General features: G+C 52.0%; 1 protein-coding gene across 10 annotated transcripts in view; it reads left to right on the forward strand.

Annotated features, from left to right (window-relative positions):
* Window positions 1–20,723, forward strand: part of BIN1 (bridging integrator 1) — a 162,794-nt gene that overhangs the window by 97,139 nt on the left and 44,932 nt on the right. For all 10 annotated transcript variants that reach the window (XR_012154183.1, XM_073305015.1, XM_073305016.1 and 7 more), the window contains 4 exons: window positions 3,603–3,688; window positions 5,879–5,954; window positions 7,694–7,776; window positions 16,509–16,656. Coding sequence is in view for 9 of the 10 variants with exons in the window: in XM_073305015.1 (XP_073161116.1) it covers window positions 3,603–3,688; window positions 5,879–5,954; window positions 7,694–7,776; window positions 16,509–16,656 (393 nt within the window). In the remaining variant the exon portion in view is untranslated. The remainder of the gene's footprint in view (window positions 1–3,602; window positions 3,689–5,878; window positions 5,955–7,693; window positions 7,777–16,508; window positions 16,657–20,723) is intronic.

Here is a 20,723-nt window from a genome sequence, read left to right on the forward strand (position 1 = left end):
AGAAAATAGTGGGAGTTTCTTGTGAACGCTCGGGAGGTTTCCTCTTGGGGGGTGTAAGCGAGTTACACTGTAGCATTCTGGTGACTCTCTCCCATTTGGAACAAAAAGGAAACCGCTTAGAGCAGCAAATTCCTGCTGCTTCTTAGCTCCACTGAAACGCTGACTTCTGTCTAAGCTGCAGTGTCCTTGGTGATCTGTAGCTCCAGCAGAACAGTGTTTCTGGTGGTCCGTCCCATCAGCCAGCGAGTAACCAGCTAATTGAGCGGTGTGCCCTTCTGGTTCCCCAGAGAGGAAGGATGGCCTATGGGTTAGAATCTAGCCTGGGACTTGGGAGACCTGGGTTTAGTTTTCTGCTCGGACACTGCTTCCTGTGTTGCCTTGGGCAAGTCACTTAGGCCCAGAGCCTGCATGCAGAAGTCAAAATGGGAGTTCAGTGAGAGAGAGGTGCCTAAATACCTTTGAACATCTGTGCCTTGGACTCTCCACCCAGTGCACATTAGCCTGGGTATGCGGGACCCGGGCTTGTGGACTCCGTGTTTCCAAGCCTGTGCTTAAGCATCCGTACTGCATTGTAAGTCTGGGTTTACAATTGCTGCACTGGGGTCTCGCAGCTGTGCAAACATGTCCATACTACACTGCACAGACCTTCTGACTCGGGTCTGCAGCTTGAGCTGCCTCCACACTGCAAAATGACAGGGCTTGGACCTGCCTCTCAGCGGGACTTGGACTCTGACCCACCCCCCTATCAGGGTCCTAGAATCCAGGCCCTGAGTGCTTACTGACCCGAGTCAGACTGAGATGTGTGTGGACGGAAGCTGGGCTCGGGCTCAAACCTGACTCAGTCTGGCCCGTAGTGTGCAGTGTAGATGTTCCCCCTCTTCCCTACCTGTAACATGGGGATAACAGTGGAACTGATGGCAGTGGGAGTTGAGGATAGCTGTGAGGAGATGCTCAGCACTGCACAGAATCAGGCCTGCTGTATCCAACCAAAATAAATTCTGCATAGAGCTGGATCCCGGGGACCATATACCATTGGCTTGGCCAGAGCACGAGAGAAATGAATCTAGCTCTATCACTGGGAACAGCAAAGGGATTTGAATATCCACAACAGAGCCCTAGCCATAGCTCTGAGCTGCATGGATCCCTCTTCCCTCACGTTTCTAGAGTGAACGCTGCCTGCGGGCTTTTAGTGGCTGTGCTTTGGGCTGTCCCAATACTCGCAGATCCGCTCAGGATTGCTTTCTGTGTCCTTCGGCCTGGAGAACGGATAAACCTGAGGGAGGGACCATGTCATTTCCTTCATTGTGCAATGGGGCTACTGAAAAACAAACAGCATTTAATGGGGATCTTCGCCTCTGGGGATTTGAACTCCTGACTGCGGTTCAAGCCTGGTGTGGAAATGAAAGGGGACACATTTCAAAGGTGACTTCACTCGTTTTTCCTTTTGAGTGAATGGATCGGAAACATTCGTGCCCTGATAGAGGTCAAGGCCAGAAGAGACCCTCCTGATCCTGTCCTCTGCCCTCCTGCATTGCATAAAGCGGCATCTCTGTTTAGGAGGGGGGTCATTTTTTGCAAGCCCACAGTAAATGGTGGGCTTGTCTAAATGCCAGTGCGCAAGAAAGACAGGTGTCACTTCCGTTGCTCTGTGCCTTCCTTGGAGTGGCTCCATATCTCTGTTAGAGACCCACCGTTTCACAGACAGGCCAAGATGGGCATTTCTTCCAGTACCCAGCTGTCTCTCTTCTGGCAGGAACCCCTTGTTCTCTGACCTTGAGCACGGAGGACATCACTCCAGGCTTCTGCTGAGGGCTGGTGACTTCTGAAAGTTGGGTGGGGGCTAGACTGAGAGACCCTGAGCCCTTCCTCTGCTAGTTCCCCCTGGCCAGGGAAGCAGGAGACCAGAAATCGGACCTGGGTCTGCCACATAGCAGGCCAGTATGTCTCCTTTCCTGACTGCTCCCCCATTAATCTGGTTTGTGTGCATACCCGTCCTTGAGACGGAGAGCCCAATGCTGCCTAAAGCCGGGTTTCCTCTGTTAACCCCATTGCAGAGCAGATCTCCTTCTCCTGGCGATGTCTGTCCCTTGCCTCTTGGAAGGGGCAGGAAGCCAGCCTCCGGTTCCGAAGGTTCCTGTGGCAATAGGAAGGCGGAGAGAGCGGGCCCCTGTGGGGGCTGGATTTGCACACAGGCTGGAGAGCCCTGTGGCATTGGACATTCCTGCTATTGTAGTTAATATAAACAGCAGCTTGTGCTGGCCTTCCTGTTTAGGCTGTGCTGTGGGGTGGTTACTCCAGGGATTCGCTGTTCTCTCTCCCCACCACGTGGGCAGGGGCGAGGCAGAGAATGGAAACATTGAAACGGGAACGTTCGCGGTACAGGGCCTTGAAGGGAGGAAGAGGGACGGTGGGAGGAGTGGGGTGTGGATGTGCCTGGTGCTGACTTAGGGTGGGTGTAGAGTGGTGGGCATGGCTAGTTCTGACACAGGGGGAGGGGGGTAGGGTGGTGGTGGGCGTGCCCGGTACTGACTCGGGGTGGGGGCATGCAGTACGGAGATGGTGGGTGTGCCCGGTGCTGCATTGGAGGGGAGAGGGTGCGTGCCCGGTGCTGACTTGGGAGGGGAGTAGGGGGTGGTGGGTGTGTCCACTGCTGCATTGGAGGGAGGGTGAAGGGGGTGGTGGGCATGGCCGGTGCTGACTTGAGGGGTGTGGGGCGGTGGACGTACCTGGTTCTGACTTGTGCTGTTTGCAGTAGGAGCCATGAGCGTCTTGTATCTCTGCATTATGCCAGAATTCTTGCCCTGGTCATGGGCTCCTTGGTGCTGGCAATGGGAGATAGGGGGATTCACCCAGACAGCGGGCCAAAGGGCAGAGCAGGCTGCTGGTCTGGATGCTGGAGTTAAAATCTTGATCAGACCCCAGTGTAGGAGTCTAGATTCCCTGGGCTGGTATGTGTGGCCCACGGCTCGTCGGCACCGGTTTTAGCTGCCATCCTGGCTGCTGTCTCCAGACTGTGGCTCCATGGCTGTGAAAGCCTGTCCTTGCTGCTCAGAGCCATCTCCCTGCTGAGCCCAATCCAGCCTTGCTCCTACGCTGGCCACTGCTCAGCGGCACTCTGCCAGGCAGAGATCCGCTGGGCGTGCTCGCCCTGCCCCCAGTGCTTTGCATCTGTAGAGGGTTCCTCCGTGACGGAGGATTCCTCATCAGCTGATTTAAGTTTTTGCTCTGGCAGGGCAGAGCCCTGTGTCTTCAATTCTCCCTGTGCACAGGGGGTTCAAAGCTGGAGTGGGGTGTCCAACCGGCTTAGCACCATTGCCGTCCATGGAGCTAGGCTGAGGTACCCCCACTGGGCTCTGATCTTTCCTCTCGGCAGTCCATTAGGGGAGTGACCCACCTTTTCTGGTGGTGCAAGTGAGAGGAGAACTAGACCCCTTGTCCTCAGCAGAGAATTACCCCAGGCTGCCGCTAAAGGGGTTCAGCAAGACCAGTGTGGTGCGGGGGATCTCCCTTGCCTGGTCTCTCCAACTGGCCAGGGAAGCAATGAATGCCTTGCGCTGCATGGAGCTGGGTGGGTGCTGACTTGTCCCGTCTCTGTTGTGAAGGCGGAAGAAGAGCTGGTGAAAGCTCAGAAGGTGTTTGAGGAGATGAACCTCGATCTGCAGGAGGAGCTGCCTTCACTATGGAATAGGTGAGTGCCTGAGGGCGGCTGCCAGAGGCCATTCGCCCCTTAGGGAGGTCGTTACTGTGATTAGCTCCCCATCGGTGTGAAGGAGGGCCTGGGTTGAGGGTAACCCTCTGCCCTGGATTTCTGGGTGTGACCCAGCTAATGGGGCCTCTTCTAGCATTCACAGAAGCCACCCCCATCCTGTTTCCAAGACCCTGCCATCCCCAGATCTTCCAGGAACACAGTAGCCACCCAGTGTGTGTTGTTTTTAGGGGCTGTCCATAAATTACATAGCACATTAGAGCATGGCAGGGGGTCATTAATTTTGCATGTTTGTTTCAGTGGGGCAAAGTGATACAATGGGTAGTAGGGGTCTTGAAAATCTGCCTAGGGAGAGCTTCAATATGCTGGCGACATAGTGGGGAAGGGGATTTAGGGCTCTTCTACACTGCAAAGAAAAATCCACGGCAGTTAGTTTCAGACTCCGGGTTAATTGACTCGAGTGTGCGGGGCTTGGGCTACGGGGCTAAAACCAGCAGAGTGGATGTTCCCACTCAGGCTGGCGCCTGAGCTGCAAGACCGTCACCCTTCGTTGGATTTCTCAGCCTGGGCTGCAGCCCAGCCAGGAGCATCTATGCTGCTATTTTCAGTCCCGTAGCCCGAGGCAACTGATCCCAGCTCAGCGCTGCAGGATTTTCTTTGCAGTGTGCCCTTAGGCACTGAGCCCCCAGGCGTGGCTCTGGCTGGCAAGTCCTTTCCCTGGCGTCTGAGTCCCAGACTCTCCAACCCTGCTGCACAGCAGGGACCCAGCTGGCCACCCCATGGTGCTCTGCTCCCAAGGGCAGGCTGGACACAGGGAAACAGGCAGGCAGTGAAGGGAGACCAGTGGATTGTACGTTTGCTGTACAGGGATTGCAGCCACGGAGACGAGGGGAGCTCGGAGAAATCCTGGTGGAGGCTGGATTGGGGATGAATGAGGAAGGAGAGCTGATGTTTGGGGAGGGGAGTGTCAGGGTCGAGTGCAGGCAAAGTCCACTCAGAAGTGTCCCAATTTCTGATTTTTAAAATGGAGTCCTCTGGGGCAAGGCTGGTGCGGGCAGAGGGAGGACAGGAGGAGGGGAGAGCAGGCATCAGCGGGATGAAAGCAAAATCCTGATGGGCCTTATAGTCTGTCTCTAGCGTTCTGGCTGTGTAGCTTATTCCTAAGGCTTCCCCGGCTGTGATAGGTGAGCACAGCTATCTCCTCTGCACCATCCCACTCTACTTCCTCTCTCCGCTGGTCACTAGCGGAGATGAAACATTTCCGTCAACATCTCTCCCCTGAGAAGGATAGATCTGCTGCACCGACCCACCCTGAATGAGGGGTGACAAAGCCATTTGAGCCACACACCCACACTGAACACCTGATTGTGGGGGCGTTGGGTCATTCTTTGCCACCTGCTAACCTCACTGCCCAGCAGTCCAGGCTGTGTATGCATGCGTGCCCCTCCACCTGGGTGGTGACAAGCTGCTCCAGTTAATTGTCCTCTGTTACGAATTGCTGGGAGAGCATCATCTGGCTGAGCTCCTGTTTCTCAGGGCTCAGCCCCCCTCTACAGCTCTAGCTGTCTCTGCCCTGTAACAGAGAGACGCGCCCCACATGTGACGGTGGGTCGCGCCCCTTCTTCAGAGCAGAAAACCCAGCCGGCAGGGCAGCACTTTTCTTGGGTTGACTCAAGTCACTAGATTTGGGAGTCACCCAGTGAATGTGTCTGGGACCAGGCCCCTAAAGCCTGCCCTAATTCTGGGGCTTCCCTGCTCAACCCTCTTGTTTTCCCCCAGAGGTTACTGTGGCATCTTTTTCCAGAAGGGAGGATGGGGGGGTGTTGGTCCATAGCCAGTGCCACTCTGGAGGATGGCGTGGGGTGGGTCCGCCACAAAAAGTCTTCTCCCTTTCTGCTAGAACCAACCATCTCCTACAGGCCCTACTGGCCTGGTTTATTCCGTAACTAGTGTCTCCCACATGGCAGCAAAGCAAAACAGTCACTCCAGCCCACAGGGCTGTCTGGGGACTTCCTGACCTACACTGCTGTTAAGACGGTGAGAAAGAGCAGCTTAACTGTGAAATGCATTGTGTGTGTGTGTGGGGGAAGGGGTTAGCAAAGGAAATCAAGTCCACCGATCTTGGAAGAGCCACATGTATCCACTAACCCTTGCTCTGTTTTCATTTGGCAGTCGTGTTGGTTTCTATGTCAACACATTCCAGAGTATAGCAGGCCTAGAAGAGAACTTCCATAAAGAAATGAGCAAGGTAAGGTTGCTGGCCCTTTTATTCATTTGCCGTGCTATTATCATTAACAGACACTTGTGCAGTGCAGCAAATGCACCCAGGGCTGTACAAGAAGCCAGTGCTTGTCCTGATGGCTTTACAGTTGTAACATCCCTATTTAAATAGCCATCCGGTTGCTGCAGGGAATCTTACAGGTTTCAGCTGGGAGTATTGTTGATTGGGGCATATTCCCCCTAAAATCAGTGGATCCCACCTGGAGTCAAAGAAGCAATGAATGAAGCCAGTCTGATTCAGCACCTTCAAACTTTTGGGTAAAGAGTTTCACTTACTAAAATGAATAAACTGGTAGCAAAGGTGCCATCTGTCGTAAACCTTCAATGCCCTAAGGAGTATCTCAAGGAGCAGATGGCTTAGTTGCTCCATGCTTGTTCTGTAGCTGCCCTAGCCAGGCCCTCAAGAGGTCTGAGGGGTAGTCAGTGGCAAGGCCAACACAATGACTTTCATCCAGAATTTTTGTTTTCATTTAACTTAAACAGATTTGAAATAACTCCCGGAGTCCTCCAGGCTTGTGCGTTGCCCACATGATTTATACATTCCCTATACGTCCTGCTAATCTTTTATGAGGAGATGGGGAGCCCAAGTGAAAACAGATACTTTTGTTCTCCGTCTGTAGTCCGGGCAACAATACAGCAGCTAAGCAACAAGCAACATTATGGTTGTTAAATTCCCAGAGGTAACTACTCACAGTGAGGAAATGGCTGGCATGATTTAAACATTAGCATCAAGTTCTGCTGATACGTCACAGGGACACTTACAAAATATGCCAGTGTTCTACAGTAATGCTACAAACCACTAGCCCCACTCTGCCCCAAGCTCTGCTCCGGCCCCGGCCATGGCCTCACTTCCTGGCCCCATGCCCGGCCATGGCACCCACCATGGCACGGCCGCAGCTCCACTCCCTGCCTCCCTCCAGCCTTGGCCTCCGGCCAGGGCTTCATTCCTGGTACCAGCCCCACCCCTAGCTGCACCCCCAGTCTTGGCTCCCTTACCCCTGTCTGCATCCCTGCCCCTGGAGCCATGTCCCCACTCCCAGCCTTGGCTCCTGGGGGGTGAGGGGGGGCGGACCGCAGTAAAGGGCGGGAGGACCACTAGTTTAGAGAGAATCTTCCTCCTGTGTCATGTTTTACAGGTCTCTTCCCCAGTTTTTTGTTGTTTGGGGACACATGCAGGAAACCAGGACCTTTTGTTCCTTAAGTCATCTGCTGCTTATTAGAGCTGTAGGATCAAATTAATTGCTGGCATGGAGGGTGCAATACCATTGACACTGATGGAGTGGGATCTTAGTGCAAATGGTGACTTTGGCCTGTAATTTTGTTTGTGACTCAGCCATTTAATAGTAGTAACCTCTGGTGTCGACACAGATGAGGTTCAAGGCTTATGCAGAGGTCCCTGGTAATATCGGGGAGGTTGGAGAAAGGCAGGAAATAGAGAAGACCTGAGCAGGGTAGTTGGTAAATCAGACACACAAGCTCCTTAGGCACTTCATGGTTTGGAACTTTAAAGAATGCGTGGATTACTTTAGTGCTTCCGGATTATGTTTCCGTTAAAAGGGGGTGGCCAAGGAGGGGCCGGAACGAAGGTGGGCCCAGTTTCACCAGCAGTGTGCCTTCTTCTGGGGCATCATGGTCCTGATGCAGGTCTCTGCCTTGGCTAGCCAGCCTGTTCCCCACCTGCTTCTTAGGGTTCTCTTCTTTTTACAGTTGAACCAAAACCTCAACGATGTCCTGATGAACTTAGACAAGCAGTACTCGAGCAACGCCTTCCCCATTAAAGCACAGCCAAGGTGAGTCACCATTGGAGCGATGCGCTTTCCCCTGCAGACGTCGAAGGAGCAGGTGGGAGGCCTCTGTGGAAATGTTTCTTACAGGGGAGAGTGAATTGTTTTTTATCTGCATTCTACTGATTTCAGTTCTCCTTCCTCATCCTATGTGGCGGTCACCTAGTGGCTCTCAATAGATCACTCCACGCCCAAGATGCAGAACTGACCCACCTAGTGCTTCTCATTGCGGGTCAGGCTGCACAGAGGGACAGTTCCACTTCCAGATCATGGGCTTCACCCTCAGACACACATCTAAGACCAAAACTCCTCTGAGTCACGGAGACAAGAGTAACATGTCCCATCTCCCCCTATCCACTGCCCCCTCTCCATCCCACCTCTGGTCACCAAACCCAAATCTCTAGTTGGCAAACTCTTGTGTGCAGTTACCCATTTTGTGCATGCAAATGGCAGTTTTGCCCGGGCAAATCTCGTGGGTACCGTTCGAGCCTCACAGGAGTTTGGCCTTTGCGTTTAGGGAACATCAGACCTCTAATATGCCCCAGGAGACTCTGCAAAGTGCTAGCGTCCACAGGATCCTTTTTTTGTCCAAGCAGAATCTGGTCCTCGTTGATTAACTGCAAATCTGTTGGTTAACTGAAAAATCTCAAGCCTTTCCAGTTAAGGTGGTGGGAAGGTCGGGCTGTGGCTGAGGCTGTATCTGGCTCCCGTCCAAATGCGAGAGTGATGAAGCAATGTGGGCCTCTGGCTTCCAGCTGCTGCTCATCCCACATGCTGGGTGAGCAGTAATGCAACATAAATGCCAAATCCGCATATGGGGGAGTTAGCATGATATCAGTGGTAACTTCAGCCTATGCGCCTTGCTCCAGGACAGCTGTTGAAAGGTTAGAGCAGCTGTGGGGACCCCTGTGGACTCCTATTCCTTCCCCTCCCAATTTAACCCTTTGTTGCAAACACAAAACCCAGTACCAGTGGGTTTGTACAATTCGTCAACTTTGAAGGTGAAGGTGTTATCCTAAGTAGGAGGCCAGATTTTACCTGTGTTGATACAAACTTCCATGAAACTTAAGACCAGTAGAAATGTTTCCGATGGAGATGGTGTTTCCATCTCCCCATCTAGCAGACATCCCCCTGAAGACTTCGCAACCCAGACTGCAACATTGTGCATGGGGACCTGAAAGAGAAACGGACTCTTCTATCCTCTACCAAAAGATGTTATGAACCCAATAGGGCACTCCTGTGTTAGAACATTTCCTACCCCGTGGTAGCTGGGTCCTGTGCTATGTAGCAGACCTTCGTTTCTACCCCCCTCCCTTCCAGAAGAGTGTCTGTCCATTGTTCCACAGTAAGCACAATGAGATCTGTGATGTAGCCAGCACAGAAGTTTGGGGTCTGCTCTTGGCCATAGAGTCCAGTGACCTTGCAAAACCCTAGCCCATCCCCATGCCTTGAGGATGGGTTTCTGGTGTGCTGGGTCTTTCTCAGCTGGGAGCAGGTGAGATCCTTACAGTTCTAAAGACACCAGGGGTGAAATCCTGGCCACCTTCAAGTCCCATGGGAGTTTTGCTATTGACTTCAATGCAGCTGCTGTTCCACCTCAGCAGTACAGGGTGGTTCTTCCCTGGTCCCTTTCCTAATGCAGCCAGCTCCATCCTGCCAGTCCACTGGGATGGGGTCATACGGGGCAGATCTCCTCTCATGAGCGATGGGGCTCTGGTTCCCTCCAGATGGCATCCAGTCCTGGTTAATCAAAATGATTGGGACACTCTCCTGAAGTCTGCTCAGATGGAAGGCACAAACCACAAGAGAGGGATGAGGAGGCAGCTGATGCTTTAACTTTGGCCCAGTAGAATGCAGTAACGACAACTCAACATACGTTTTGTTTATTTTTATGAATACTTGTGACTCCTGGCCAGCAGCGAGGCCTCCCCAACAAAAGCTTCCAAGAAAATAAAATTTTCCATTGGTACAATTCTGGCCCAGGCAAGCCTCCAGCTTCATCTGTAGGATGTGAGGCAGCCCAGCTCCCTCTGCTGTAGCCCAGAGCACCGTGGCTGGCTGGAAGAGCTCATGTCCTTAGGAGGGAAAATAAACATGGAAAACCCTGAATGTGTAGAACTCATGGGCTTGGCTCCATCTTTTCCCTCCATGCCCAGTTGCCCCACTGAACCACTCCACACATGCTCTGAGCCAGAGTGATGGAGATCTTTGCAAACAGAAAAGCATTCTCCTTCTCTCTCCTGATGCATTGTTTTTGGGCTCTACCGAGGGTCCAGACCCATCCTGTAACAGAGCTGTTCCACACAGGTACCCAGGGACGGGGTTGGATGGCGTCAAACTTTTGTCGGGGACAATAAATTTTTGCAGATGGCAGGAAACCCAATTGGGAATTTCCATCTCTCCAAGTAGCTCCTCAGCATCTTGCTGGGGAATCTTGTCCGGTGGGGTTGGGGAAATGCCCCTTTCCTTTCTCATTGCAGATCATGGCCTGCAATAAGAGCAGATGATTCCCCTCATTTGTATACACAGGGACGGGGGCTGGAGATGGAGAGAGTGAAAGGAAATGGATTTAGATGGGTGGAGAGATGGGACAGGTCCCCTGTTATGTCAGCGTGCAGTCTTTGTGAGGAATTCTGCTTGGTGTGACTCCTGTGTGCTTTGAGTGTGTAAATGGAAGGGAGCAGTGTAAGCTGGTGTTAGTGCAGGTGGGGAGAATGGGGAACTGGGAGTCAGGATCCCTGGCTTCTAACCCCAGGTCTTCCGCTGGCTCACTGTGGGACTGTAACTTCCCAACCTCCGTTTGCCCACCTGTGAAATGAGACTATGGATCCCTGCCTGTCTGGCTTTCTACACATCTGCCTCTTTCTGCAGATCTGCCCCATGGTCCCTAGGGGAAATTCACATCTCTTAACGCTGCCAGTGCTCATGCAAGTCCCTGTCATGCACAGGAAGTCCTGTCCTGTGCTCTGCCACCTAGCACATAGATCAAACCCAGATGCTAGGAGAAGAAAGGGCTTGAATACAATCATCCTGTGGTACCAGGTTCATTGGTGCATGGCACCTTAACGTTTGCTCCCCCATGGCTGTGCTATCCGGTAATGGAAATCATTGTGTGCCATCCCCACCAGAAAGAAAACTAAACTGTTCTCCAGGCTGAAGAAGAAGATGAGCAGGTATCGGTATGGAGAGCAGCATTATGAGACATGTCTGAGTGGAATAGAAGGCCATGTTCTAACAGCCTGGGGGGTGTTAACTTGGGGACTGGAACGGAGTTCCTTGCATGACTCAGTGTGTTTCTGGCCCCGTGGAATCATTGGAGATTTCTGCATGTCTGACTAATCCTAGTAATTTCTTATTCCTGGTTTGAATCCCTGCTCCCTTTCTGGTTGTTGGTCTTCGTTGGAGGGTGCTAGGAGATATTGGCGGCCTGTGACACACAGGAGGTCAGATTGGATGATCTGGAGGTCTGTTCTGGCCTGAAACTCAGACTCCATAGCTGTTCGAGCCGTCAGGCTTTGTTTGGGTTCAGAGCTGCTCTGGTTTAACTAAAAGTGTGATTTGTTTTAAAAGCTGATTTAAACTGGCGCAACTTTGACGGTTAAAAAGGTCTCCTTTCCCCGAGATGGAGCTTTCCTTTTGAATGTGTTCTGATTTATTGCCCGCGTAAGGGGAAATAAGTTGCTACGACCCTTCTCCTGGCTGAACCTGGATTCCCCATGCTTTGCCCCTTGTGACACCAGTAACATGGATCAGTGCAATGTGGCTATAAAATGCTACCACATTGCGCAGGTGCGAATCACAGCACCAGGTAGAAGCAGTGGGGAGTCAAGCCTCTTGCCTTTTAAAAAGCACATGGTTGTAACTTCTGTTTCAATACACAGAGTAGTCTGACCACCTAGTGGTTGTAGCTGATGGCTACATGCATGTTGTAACTAAAGTGGAAACACGTAGGAGATTGGGTGCCTATGTAAAGGGAGACTTAAGAGCGGGACTGAATGCACAAGGCGGAGAAAAGAATAGTTGCATAATTGTGTAGAAGCATTTCCTAGCTTGGGGGTTCCTTAGACTCTGTGCTGACACTTTCTGCCAAGACTAGTCAGAAAAAATAATTTTAATCCCAGCTGGCTCCTAGAATGCAGTGCCGTGGAATAGTTAAAACAACCACACTGGGGTTGGAAAAGGTTTCAGGAGCAGACAGAATTAGCACTTGGCATTTTCCTTCCTGGAGCAGCAAAAAGCTTCAACTGGCGGTAAATGGCCGTGACTTACCAAGGGCTTTGGTCCGGGGCCTGCTAAACCCAAGGCAGGCGGCGTGGAAGGAAATGGGATGGGCCTAAAGGAGAAAGGGGCAGCTAGATGTGTGGAGCCTTTCACCTATGGGGCACCAGTTCACATCCCTGGTAGGGACTGAAATTAACTGCCCCCTGAAGACTGCGAATGAGTTGGTGGGTTGCATCAGTTCCTGACGGGCCAGGTGCCCGTACCACGGTTGGTGGAAGTGTCATCAGAGACGCCAGTGAGTGAACGGGACTGGAATCTGAAGACCCTCCAGGCACACGGGTGTGGAAGCTGGCACACAGCTGGCTGGGTGGTGTCTATTCTGTAGCTAGGGCATTAGCCGGGCCCTTTGAGATGTGTCCGTTTCAGACTAATGACCCACTTCAAGAGTCACAGAGGGGCCCTGAGATATGGCATCTTTACTCCAATCCATATCCGGATCTTGTTCTCCGCACCCCAAGGGGAGGAGTCTGGGGCTAAGATTCATCGTTTGCTTAATTTTATACTAAGACTGAGACTCTCAGGGCCAAACTCCCATAATGTTATCCTGGGACTGAGTATGTCCCTAAGGCCAGGGCTTAATTTGTGCCAAAGCTTTCTAAGGCTGAGCCCCGGCACCTCCGGGCCTGGCAGTTGAGAGCCCTGGCACTGCTGGGCTGATTAAGCATTGCCTAAAGCTCATACAAATGAGAGCAGAGGGGAGAAGGAGGGCGGTGCTACCCCTGAGCCCCATCTGCACACAGAGTTGTTTTCTTCCTTTAAGTTTTTCCTTCCTTTTTGGAAAATCCAGGACCAGATGCCAATGGCGCGAGGCCACCTGGCCCATAATTTAGAATTTCATGGAAGCTGAGCAGGATTGAAGCGGCCCCATATGGCTGCCTGACTGGGGGTTTATTGTTCCCCTGGGTACTCTCCCTGCTGGTGGGATTCTCCCTGGCTTTGCTGTCCACATCTGGTGGACTGGAGGAAGCCCTGGGTGTTTGGGCCCCCTAGAACAAGGAGCTTCTATACATATCCCAGAGTGGAACCTGGATAGATGTTTTCCTTCTAGCAATAAAGCTTTTTATAATCAAACCAAAGAATGCATCATTTCCCCCCAGTGGTAGGGAATAGGGGTGTGCAATCAATCCCCAACTCTTCTCACAGCTGAATTATATGCCCCCCCCCAAACATCTCTTGGAACACTCCTCTGTAATTACCATATTTCTGGCACAGACAGTCCCAGGCAGAGCCCTGCAGCGGGACTGGGGTCCCACAGGACCCGCTGCCATAACAGCGGGAGTGGGTAAAATGTGCTTTGTTGTGAGCAGGATTGGCTGGGTAATCAAAACCAGAGTGTGGCAATTTGAAGGAAAACACTAAATCACAAAATGGTTTAAGTGAGATTTGTTTTATTCTTTTAGTGGTAAAAGAATTGTTCCTGAATTCCATTTATAAATGTGTTAACCAACCTTTTTTTTTTTTGTGGCCTGGGGGAATCTGTCTCTTGCAGGATTTATGGGATCTAAGGTTTTTGGGGGAGTGGGATAAAAATGCAAGAAACAATGCATCGGTGGGCGGGAACAGATATTACAGAGCAGGACGGGAGCAGGATTAAAAAAACAGTCCCATGCAAGGCTCTGGTCCCAGGCAAGCCCATCCCATCCCTTCCTTCCTACATGTGCTACTCCGAAATCACCAGAAGGGGGCACTGTTGGAGGGAGTCGGCTTGGGAAGCAAGAGGCTGGGGACCAGGCTCGAAACCTGGGTCTCATCTGGCTATGCCCTGCACTCTCAGAGTCGCTGAGTCAGCCTGAGCCATGCAGCTTTAACCGAGTTGCTCTGAAGCTGGTGGGGAGCTTGGGAGCCTACTGAGGCCAGCCCCTTCCTCTGTGCCCTAGAAATGAGAAATCACAGGATGGGAGGAGGTGGTGTACTTGATACTGACAGGTGACTGACTAGCTTGCTGCACACTGCTTATATTGAGGTTGCTGTGACTCTGATTTACAGCAGAAGTTCTCAGCCTCTTCCCTCCTAGCACCTCCCCACTTAGTCACTCCTCAGCTGTGTCCCACAATCCTTCGCACCGGCCACACTGCAGTAGTTTAAGGGACATCTGAGGAGGACCCAGTAGGCAAATCCATTCAAACTGAAGAGCAGGAGGGTTGGATGCATGCTTGTGACCCATTCCTGGTTTCCTCCCAACAAGCACCCGCTTCTTCTCCAGGTCCATATCACGCCCAGGGTGAGAGCTGTCGACATAGAAAGCTGTTGGGTTTTTTGCATCTTGTTGTCATGCTGCTGATGTGAACGTCATTAGAAACCTCTAATCCACATGAGAGCGTGGAGTGACTGCTTCTTGGGTGGCGTCTCTGAGGTTGGGGAACGAGGTGGGATCGGGGGCTCAAAGGCTGATGCTTGCTTTGAATGGAGAGAAATATTTAAATGCCTCTTGGTTCTTCCTCCACCCTGTCGCAAGACTTTGTATGTAAGCATGAGACCGTAGTGCATCCTCCGATGGTGTGAGCATCTACATGCCACTGTTGGCCAATGACTACCAGAACATGGGTACTGTAGTGCATTTCTGTTTCAAGTGGACATACAGGGAGTGCATTGTTGCCTGATGGGATGGGGACTGAGGTTCTGAGTCCCATCCGGTTTTAGACTGGGTCTAATCCAGGTTTTGGAGTGTACTGTGTTATGGACCAGGTGGCTGTCCTCGGTGTGTTTCATGCCACAGTGGAGGGACCATGCCTTTTCCCTACAAGACATGTGTCTGCTGGCTTTAGTTATGTAACAGAAGAGCTGCCTCTTAAACACCGTTGCATTTTCTCTTTTTCTTTATAGGTGGGGCTGGTAGTACTGTCCCTTACTAAGGTTGCCCGACACTTCCCATTATAAGACCCTGTTTTCAGTTGCTTATAACATTGCCATACTTTAACTGTTTGGGTTGAAATTTTCGACGCCAAGTGTCTGCCTCAAGCTGAATTGCTTTTGATAATTTCAGCCGAAAAGGGTTCAGCTGTTTCTGAGAAAGAGGCTAGGAGGAAATGTGTTTGGCCCATGCAGGGGGAGTAGATTGGGACAAGGCGCCTGAGAGGAAGGGAAAGCTGGAATTGGAAGATGGTGGGGTGGGGGAGGGAAACTGGGAGTCAGAGGGGAGACTGGGACTGAGAGCCAGGGTGGAGATGGTGGGGGTGGGGAGCTGGGAGCCAGTGGGTGGGGGCTGAGACTGAGATTGGACAAGGAGCCTGGGGGAGACTGAGCCTGGAGCCAATGGGGATAGGGACTAGAGGTTGAGGCAGGGGAAGTGACAGGTAGGATGAGAAGTCAGGAAGGGGAAACTGTGACTGGATGGGCAAGGAGCCTGGGACAAGGAGCTAAGCGGGGGGACTGGGAAAGGCAAAAAGGACTAGGATTGGAATCGGGGGGGCGGAATAACTGGGACTGGGAGTTATGGTGGGACACTGGAACAGGGACTGTGAGTCTGGAGGGCGAGGCTGGGACTGGCAAGACAAGAAGACTGGGACAAGCCTGAGCAGCCTGAGGAGGGGCAAGCGGGACTGGCTAGGTATGGAGAATGGGACTGGGAGCCGGGTGGGGAACAGACAATACCAGGATAGGGACAGATGGGACGCGACAGGGCAGAAAGGGTCAAGCTTGGGGAATTGGACAGCTGAGTGTTGGTCCTGCTTTGAGCAGAACCAGTGTTGGCCCTGCTTTGAGCAGGGGGTTGGACTAGATGACCTCCTGAAGTCTCTTCCAACCCTGATCTTCTACAATTCTGTGAGTCTTTGTCCGCTAGAACACACTGCCCTTGAGAGCCTGGGATGGAGTGCAAGACTCCTGACCTCTCAGCAGACCTGACCTCCTCTGCTGTCAGCAAGTATCTGTGAAACCTTCTGGCAAAGGTCTCGTCCCCCTCTCGTGCTGGTCCCCACAGAGGACGACCACCTGCTACTGCTGTCGGTTTCTTTGTTAGCTCAAGTGGCAGAGGCTTATGTGGGTGTCCGCATAATGCCACAGGACAGAATTTGTTTTCTTTCAGTGTGTGTTTTTAAAAAGCTAGGAGATGATGCTCAAAAAAAAACTGTTGAAAGGGCTCGATTGAGGTTGCAAAGTCAAACGCTCAAAAGTTGGGAAACGTCAGAACTAAGGTTTCCTATATATATATATATATATATAGACTGTCTCTCTTCCCTAAGTGCACCCATGCGCATGCAAGGCAGTGACATAGGTTAATATATCGTGATCTGCATGAGTTCCTACTGCACGATGCATTGGATTGAGGGTGACTCGGCAAGAAGCTGTTCAGAAGCTTATACACGCTGCTGATACTGGACGTAGGGTCCCTGATTGCAGGTGTGGGCACTGAAGTCGGGGGAGAACTGAGACCAAGAGGGCTGGCTGGACCAGTCTGTCTGATCAGAATAACTCATTCTGCGGCTTGTTCTGACTCTCCTTTGCTTTCTCTCCTGCAGCGACAGTACTGTGAAAGCAAACAAAAGCCCTTCACCTCCACCCGACGGGTCCCCAATCACCAGCCCCGAGATCAAGACCGTCAACCATGAGCTGGAACCGTCCTCATTGGAAACACCCGGGACTGGCATCCCTAAGTCACCGTCTCAGGTAGTGTCCTCGCGATGTTAACCTAGCCCCAGCAATGACATCACTGTTGCCAAAGGCTCAGTGGGCCACACAAGTCAGGTCTCTGGCTGCTATTGAGCATATGAGATGGTGTCTGCTCTCCATCTTGTGGAATGGCCTGGATCCCTGTGTGGCAGGTGCTGCCTGTCTGATAAGATCAGTTGCTCCCTGTCCATTGCTCTATTGCCGGGAGAATGCTAATCAAGCCCTGAAATTCCTTTTGAATGCTGTTAACATGTGTACTCCATAGGAAACGAAATAATACCCCTCTACCAGGGTGGTGTCTGACCATTCAGAGAGGGTAAAGGTCAGAGTTGAGCTATGAAGTTTGTTCTCTACCCTACACCTAATTAACCTGTGGAACTCATTGCCACAGGATATCATTGAAGCCAATAGTTGAGCACTATCCAAAAAAGGATCAGACACTGACATGGGTAAGGAGAACATCCACAATTACATCAAACAGGGTGAACAATAAGGGCAATAAATCCTTGTGCTTCAAGGAGTAGGCCAACTGCTGACTACTGGAGGCCAGGAAGAGGCTTGTCCCTTGTGGGGAATCTAATACTTTCCACTGCAGCGTCTGATGCCGGCCACTGTTGGGAGACAACGTGCTGGACAGGCTGAGCCACTGATCCATTTTGGCAATGCTGATCTCCAAATACTCTGAAAAGCAGGGCTTAGTCTGCACCTTGTGGTCCCTGCACCATAATTGCTGCACACATTTAATTTAAGCTAATTTTTTTTGCTCATTTGTCTTTTTCCTCACATGTGAAATCCCAAGTGGTATTTTTTAAAATATGGTGTCGGTTGCCACTTGCAATATTACCATAGCTGGATTCTCAGCTGACGGGCTTCATAATTTTTATTCTCTGCTTTAAAGAAAATTAAATCTGTTGCAGCTCTCTACCATCCCCACATAAGAGGGAGTGAAAGGAGTGGGTGGATGGGAAATGCAGAATAAACTTAGCTGGCCAAATTCAGATGTGGCATAAGTCTATGGACTTCAGTAGGTGACTTCAGTAGATTATCTTTCCAATGGAAGAATCCTGGTTCTCAGTGGTTCTGGCCTAATAGCATCCTAACCGGAGGAAAAAATCACTCTTCAGCCGAGATGGCTACAGATCAAAGCTTTCCTGAAGTCCAGGTGAGGTGGAGTCATGCTTCTGGGTCAGGGCGGGGAGATGTTCACAGCCTCATGAAAGTCCTTTCATGGTCGGTCTTAGCCCTTTGAGGTACGTAGGTACCTGGCAGCGTTTTCTAAAGCCCTGTTAGAAAAAACTCATCTTTTCCTTCCAACCTTCCTCAACGGCTGTTGGTCTTGGTTCTATTTTCTCTTCCATTGCAGGGACCTGTCTGCTCTTCCTCCTGGGCCATCACCTTGCATCTCCTTGTGCAATTGTTGGCCAGTGATATAACCCCAGACCCTGAAAATCCTCCCTGTGCTGTAGGGAGGGAATGTGCCGTGTCTTGTCCGTTGAGTTTTTAGACTGGAACAGAGTGTTACTTGGTGGCATTCACCTTGCAGGAGAGGTGGAGAGCGTAGCTGGAGCAATAACAGAATGGGGGAAAAAAAAACTTTAAACCAAACCAGCCCTCTGACAGCAGCTAACTCCAGGGCTGTGGGTGGAGAATGTTTAATTCCCTGGAGCAGCAATGGTGTGCATGTAAAGGGGAAGGACATCACATCGCCTACTCAATCTCTAGCCATCAACATCCAGAGAGAGGACCAGGCTTGCCGCTCCACAGCCATTGGATTGCAGTGTCCATTTAAATGAGTGGCTCAATGCCTGTTGGCGCGTTGGAGGGGTAAGGCCATGGGATCTCTGCCGACAGCTTCAAGGAGAAGATGAGGTCTGGCTGGGCTTGGGGGAGCACGGCGCCAAGAGGGCACAAGCCTTGCCCGTTGTCTTGGTGATACGCTCACCTTGCCCAGTGATGGCAGCACGAGTGATCTGGGAGGCTCTTGGGGAAGGGCTAGTTCGCTCCCCAGCACCGTGGCAGGATGGAATTCCTCCAGCTTGAGTAACAGACTGTCCCCGTCCCTCCCTCCAACACCTTTCCCCACATACTACTCAACCTTCTGCTCAGACTGAACTCCCATCGCTCTGACCGAGTTACAGGCCTGGGTCTGAACTTCCGCCTGGCTCTCGTCGACTGTCCCAGAACTCTGGATCAGAAACCGGAGCAGGGGCTGCGTGTGGGATGTGGGAATGAACATGGAGCCAAATGTTCGGGCTCCCTCCCGTTCTGCGAAGTACTTCAGAATAACCCACCTCCATTCTCCCTGCAGCGCCCCCTGCTCCCTATTCAGCTCTGCCCTGGCCAGCTAGGGAGCATCGTCCCCTCCCACCCTCCTCCTGCAATGGAGCCTTGTCTGCCTCCATCATCTCTGAAGTGTGTCTGCAGTTTGGAGAGGTCCTGAGTTGCTGAGTGGAGAGCAGATGTGGCCCTCTCTCTGCAGGGCTCTCTCAGCCCATCCTCTGCCTCGTTCCTCTGAGACAAGCTTTCCCCTCCCACCTCTTCCCTTTAAATAGCATGTTCTCCTCGATCTTGCAATGCCCTGGGTGCTCCCCTGGCAGGCTGGCTGACTGCAACAGCAGGGGGATGGATTGGTCGCTGTTAAGCAAGCAGAATACAGTCGAACCCCATTTAACCGAGCCTCTAGTACCTGGCTCTCGGTATTAACCGAACCCACAGCCACCCGGAGCTGGCAGCGGGAGCCCCAGCTGACGTGGGGCTGACAACAGGTGCCTTGCTGCCCATTCTCTGGTTTTTCCAGCTTTTTGGTTATCTGATCTGGCCCCGGTTCCAACTGGATCAGGTAATCGGGGTTCTGCTGTACAGTGTATTTAAGCGGCCTGGCAGTAACAGCCGCTGGAACAGGCCAAGGTGGGCCTTAATGCGGCGGCTGCTGCCATTTGCTGGCAGCTGTTTTTTGGTGCACGCATAGTTCACCTGGCTGCTGCCGTGAGGAGTGCAGATACGGGCGGTGTGCCGTCAGCGTGACCTTCTGGGTCGGTGCATCAAGCACAAGAGAGGGAGCTGGATCCAGACGCGTGGAAGGCAGCGAGGGGGTTTCCAAACAACTGAAGGGAGGAATGACACTGGGCAGACTTGGATAGGCCACATGGCCTCCTCCTTATTCCCAGCTCTTAGTGCGTGGGTGGAAAAACCCAGAGCACATAGCCACATGAGTTAGAAAGCACAAAAGCTGCTCCCTCAGTTATCAGTGTTTAATATGAAGCTTTGTATGGGATGTACGTGGGTGATGGCAAGTCACGGGGTAAATGACTCAGTCTGGGGTGATAAGCCCTGAGTGGACAGCATCAGGGATGTGAAATACCCTGGCTACGTCCTCCCCCCACCCCAGGGTACACTGATGCTAACAGCCAGCGTGGTGTGTGGAAAGCAACAGAGGGGCATATTGAATGGACAGGAAAGGAGGCAAAAGGAGAGACCATTGACATCACTGGGTGCGAGGCACTTAGAGGATCCGTGCCTAGCAGAAAGATCCTGTTGGGTTGTCACTATTTCAGCTCTCGAGCTGTTTCCTACCATCTCTCTCTTCAGAAAAGCTGCCTCTGTCTAGCCTCCTAATGAAGCGACGGCCAGCATGTCTCCACACGCGTTAATGGGTCTGAGGGTGATCCTGGACGTCGGAACCAGTGGGCCTCATGAAACCACAAGGGCAGGAATTGGGCTCTCAGCTACGTTGCTGTCAATCTGGAGCGACGCCACTGAAGTCAATGGAGCTACCATGGACTTACGCTGCTACAGGCAAACACGGCCCAAGCTTAGTAGATGGGGTTGGGGGTGTAACTTCCTTTCTGGGCAGTGGGGTCCTTCCGGATGGTCTTGTTCAAAATGAACAATGTCTGGTTTTACCAGAATAGGGGGATACGGGCTCCAGTCTGGGCTGGAACCAGAAGGCTGGCCAGGAGGGTATTCCATTTCCTTCAGTGTATAACCACCGTGTCCAGGGAGCATTCTTTCCATTCGGAATCGAGACACCGTGACAGGGCTCTGTACAGATGCGGTGCAGTGTG

Source organism: Lepidochelys kempii, chromosome 11, assembly GCF_965140265.1.
Source record: "Lepidochelys kempii isolate rLepKem1 chromosome 11, rLepKem1.hap2, whole genome shotgun sequence".
Classification (NCBI taxonomy): domain Eukaryota; kingdom Metazoa; phylum Chordata; order Testudines; family Cheloniidae; genus Lepidochelys; species Lepidochelys kempii.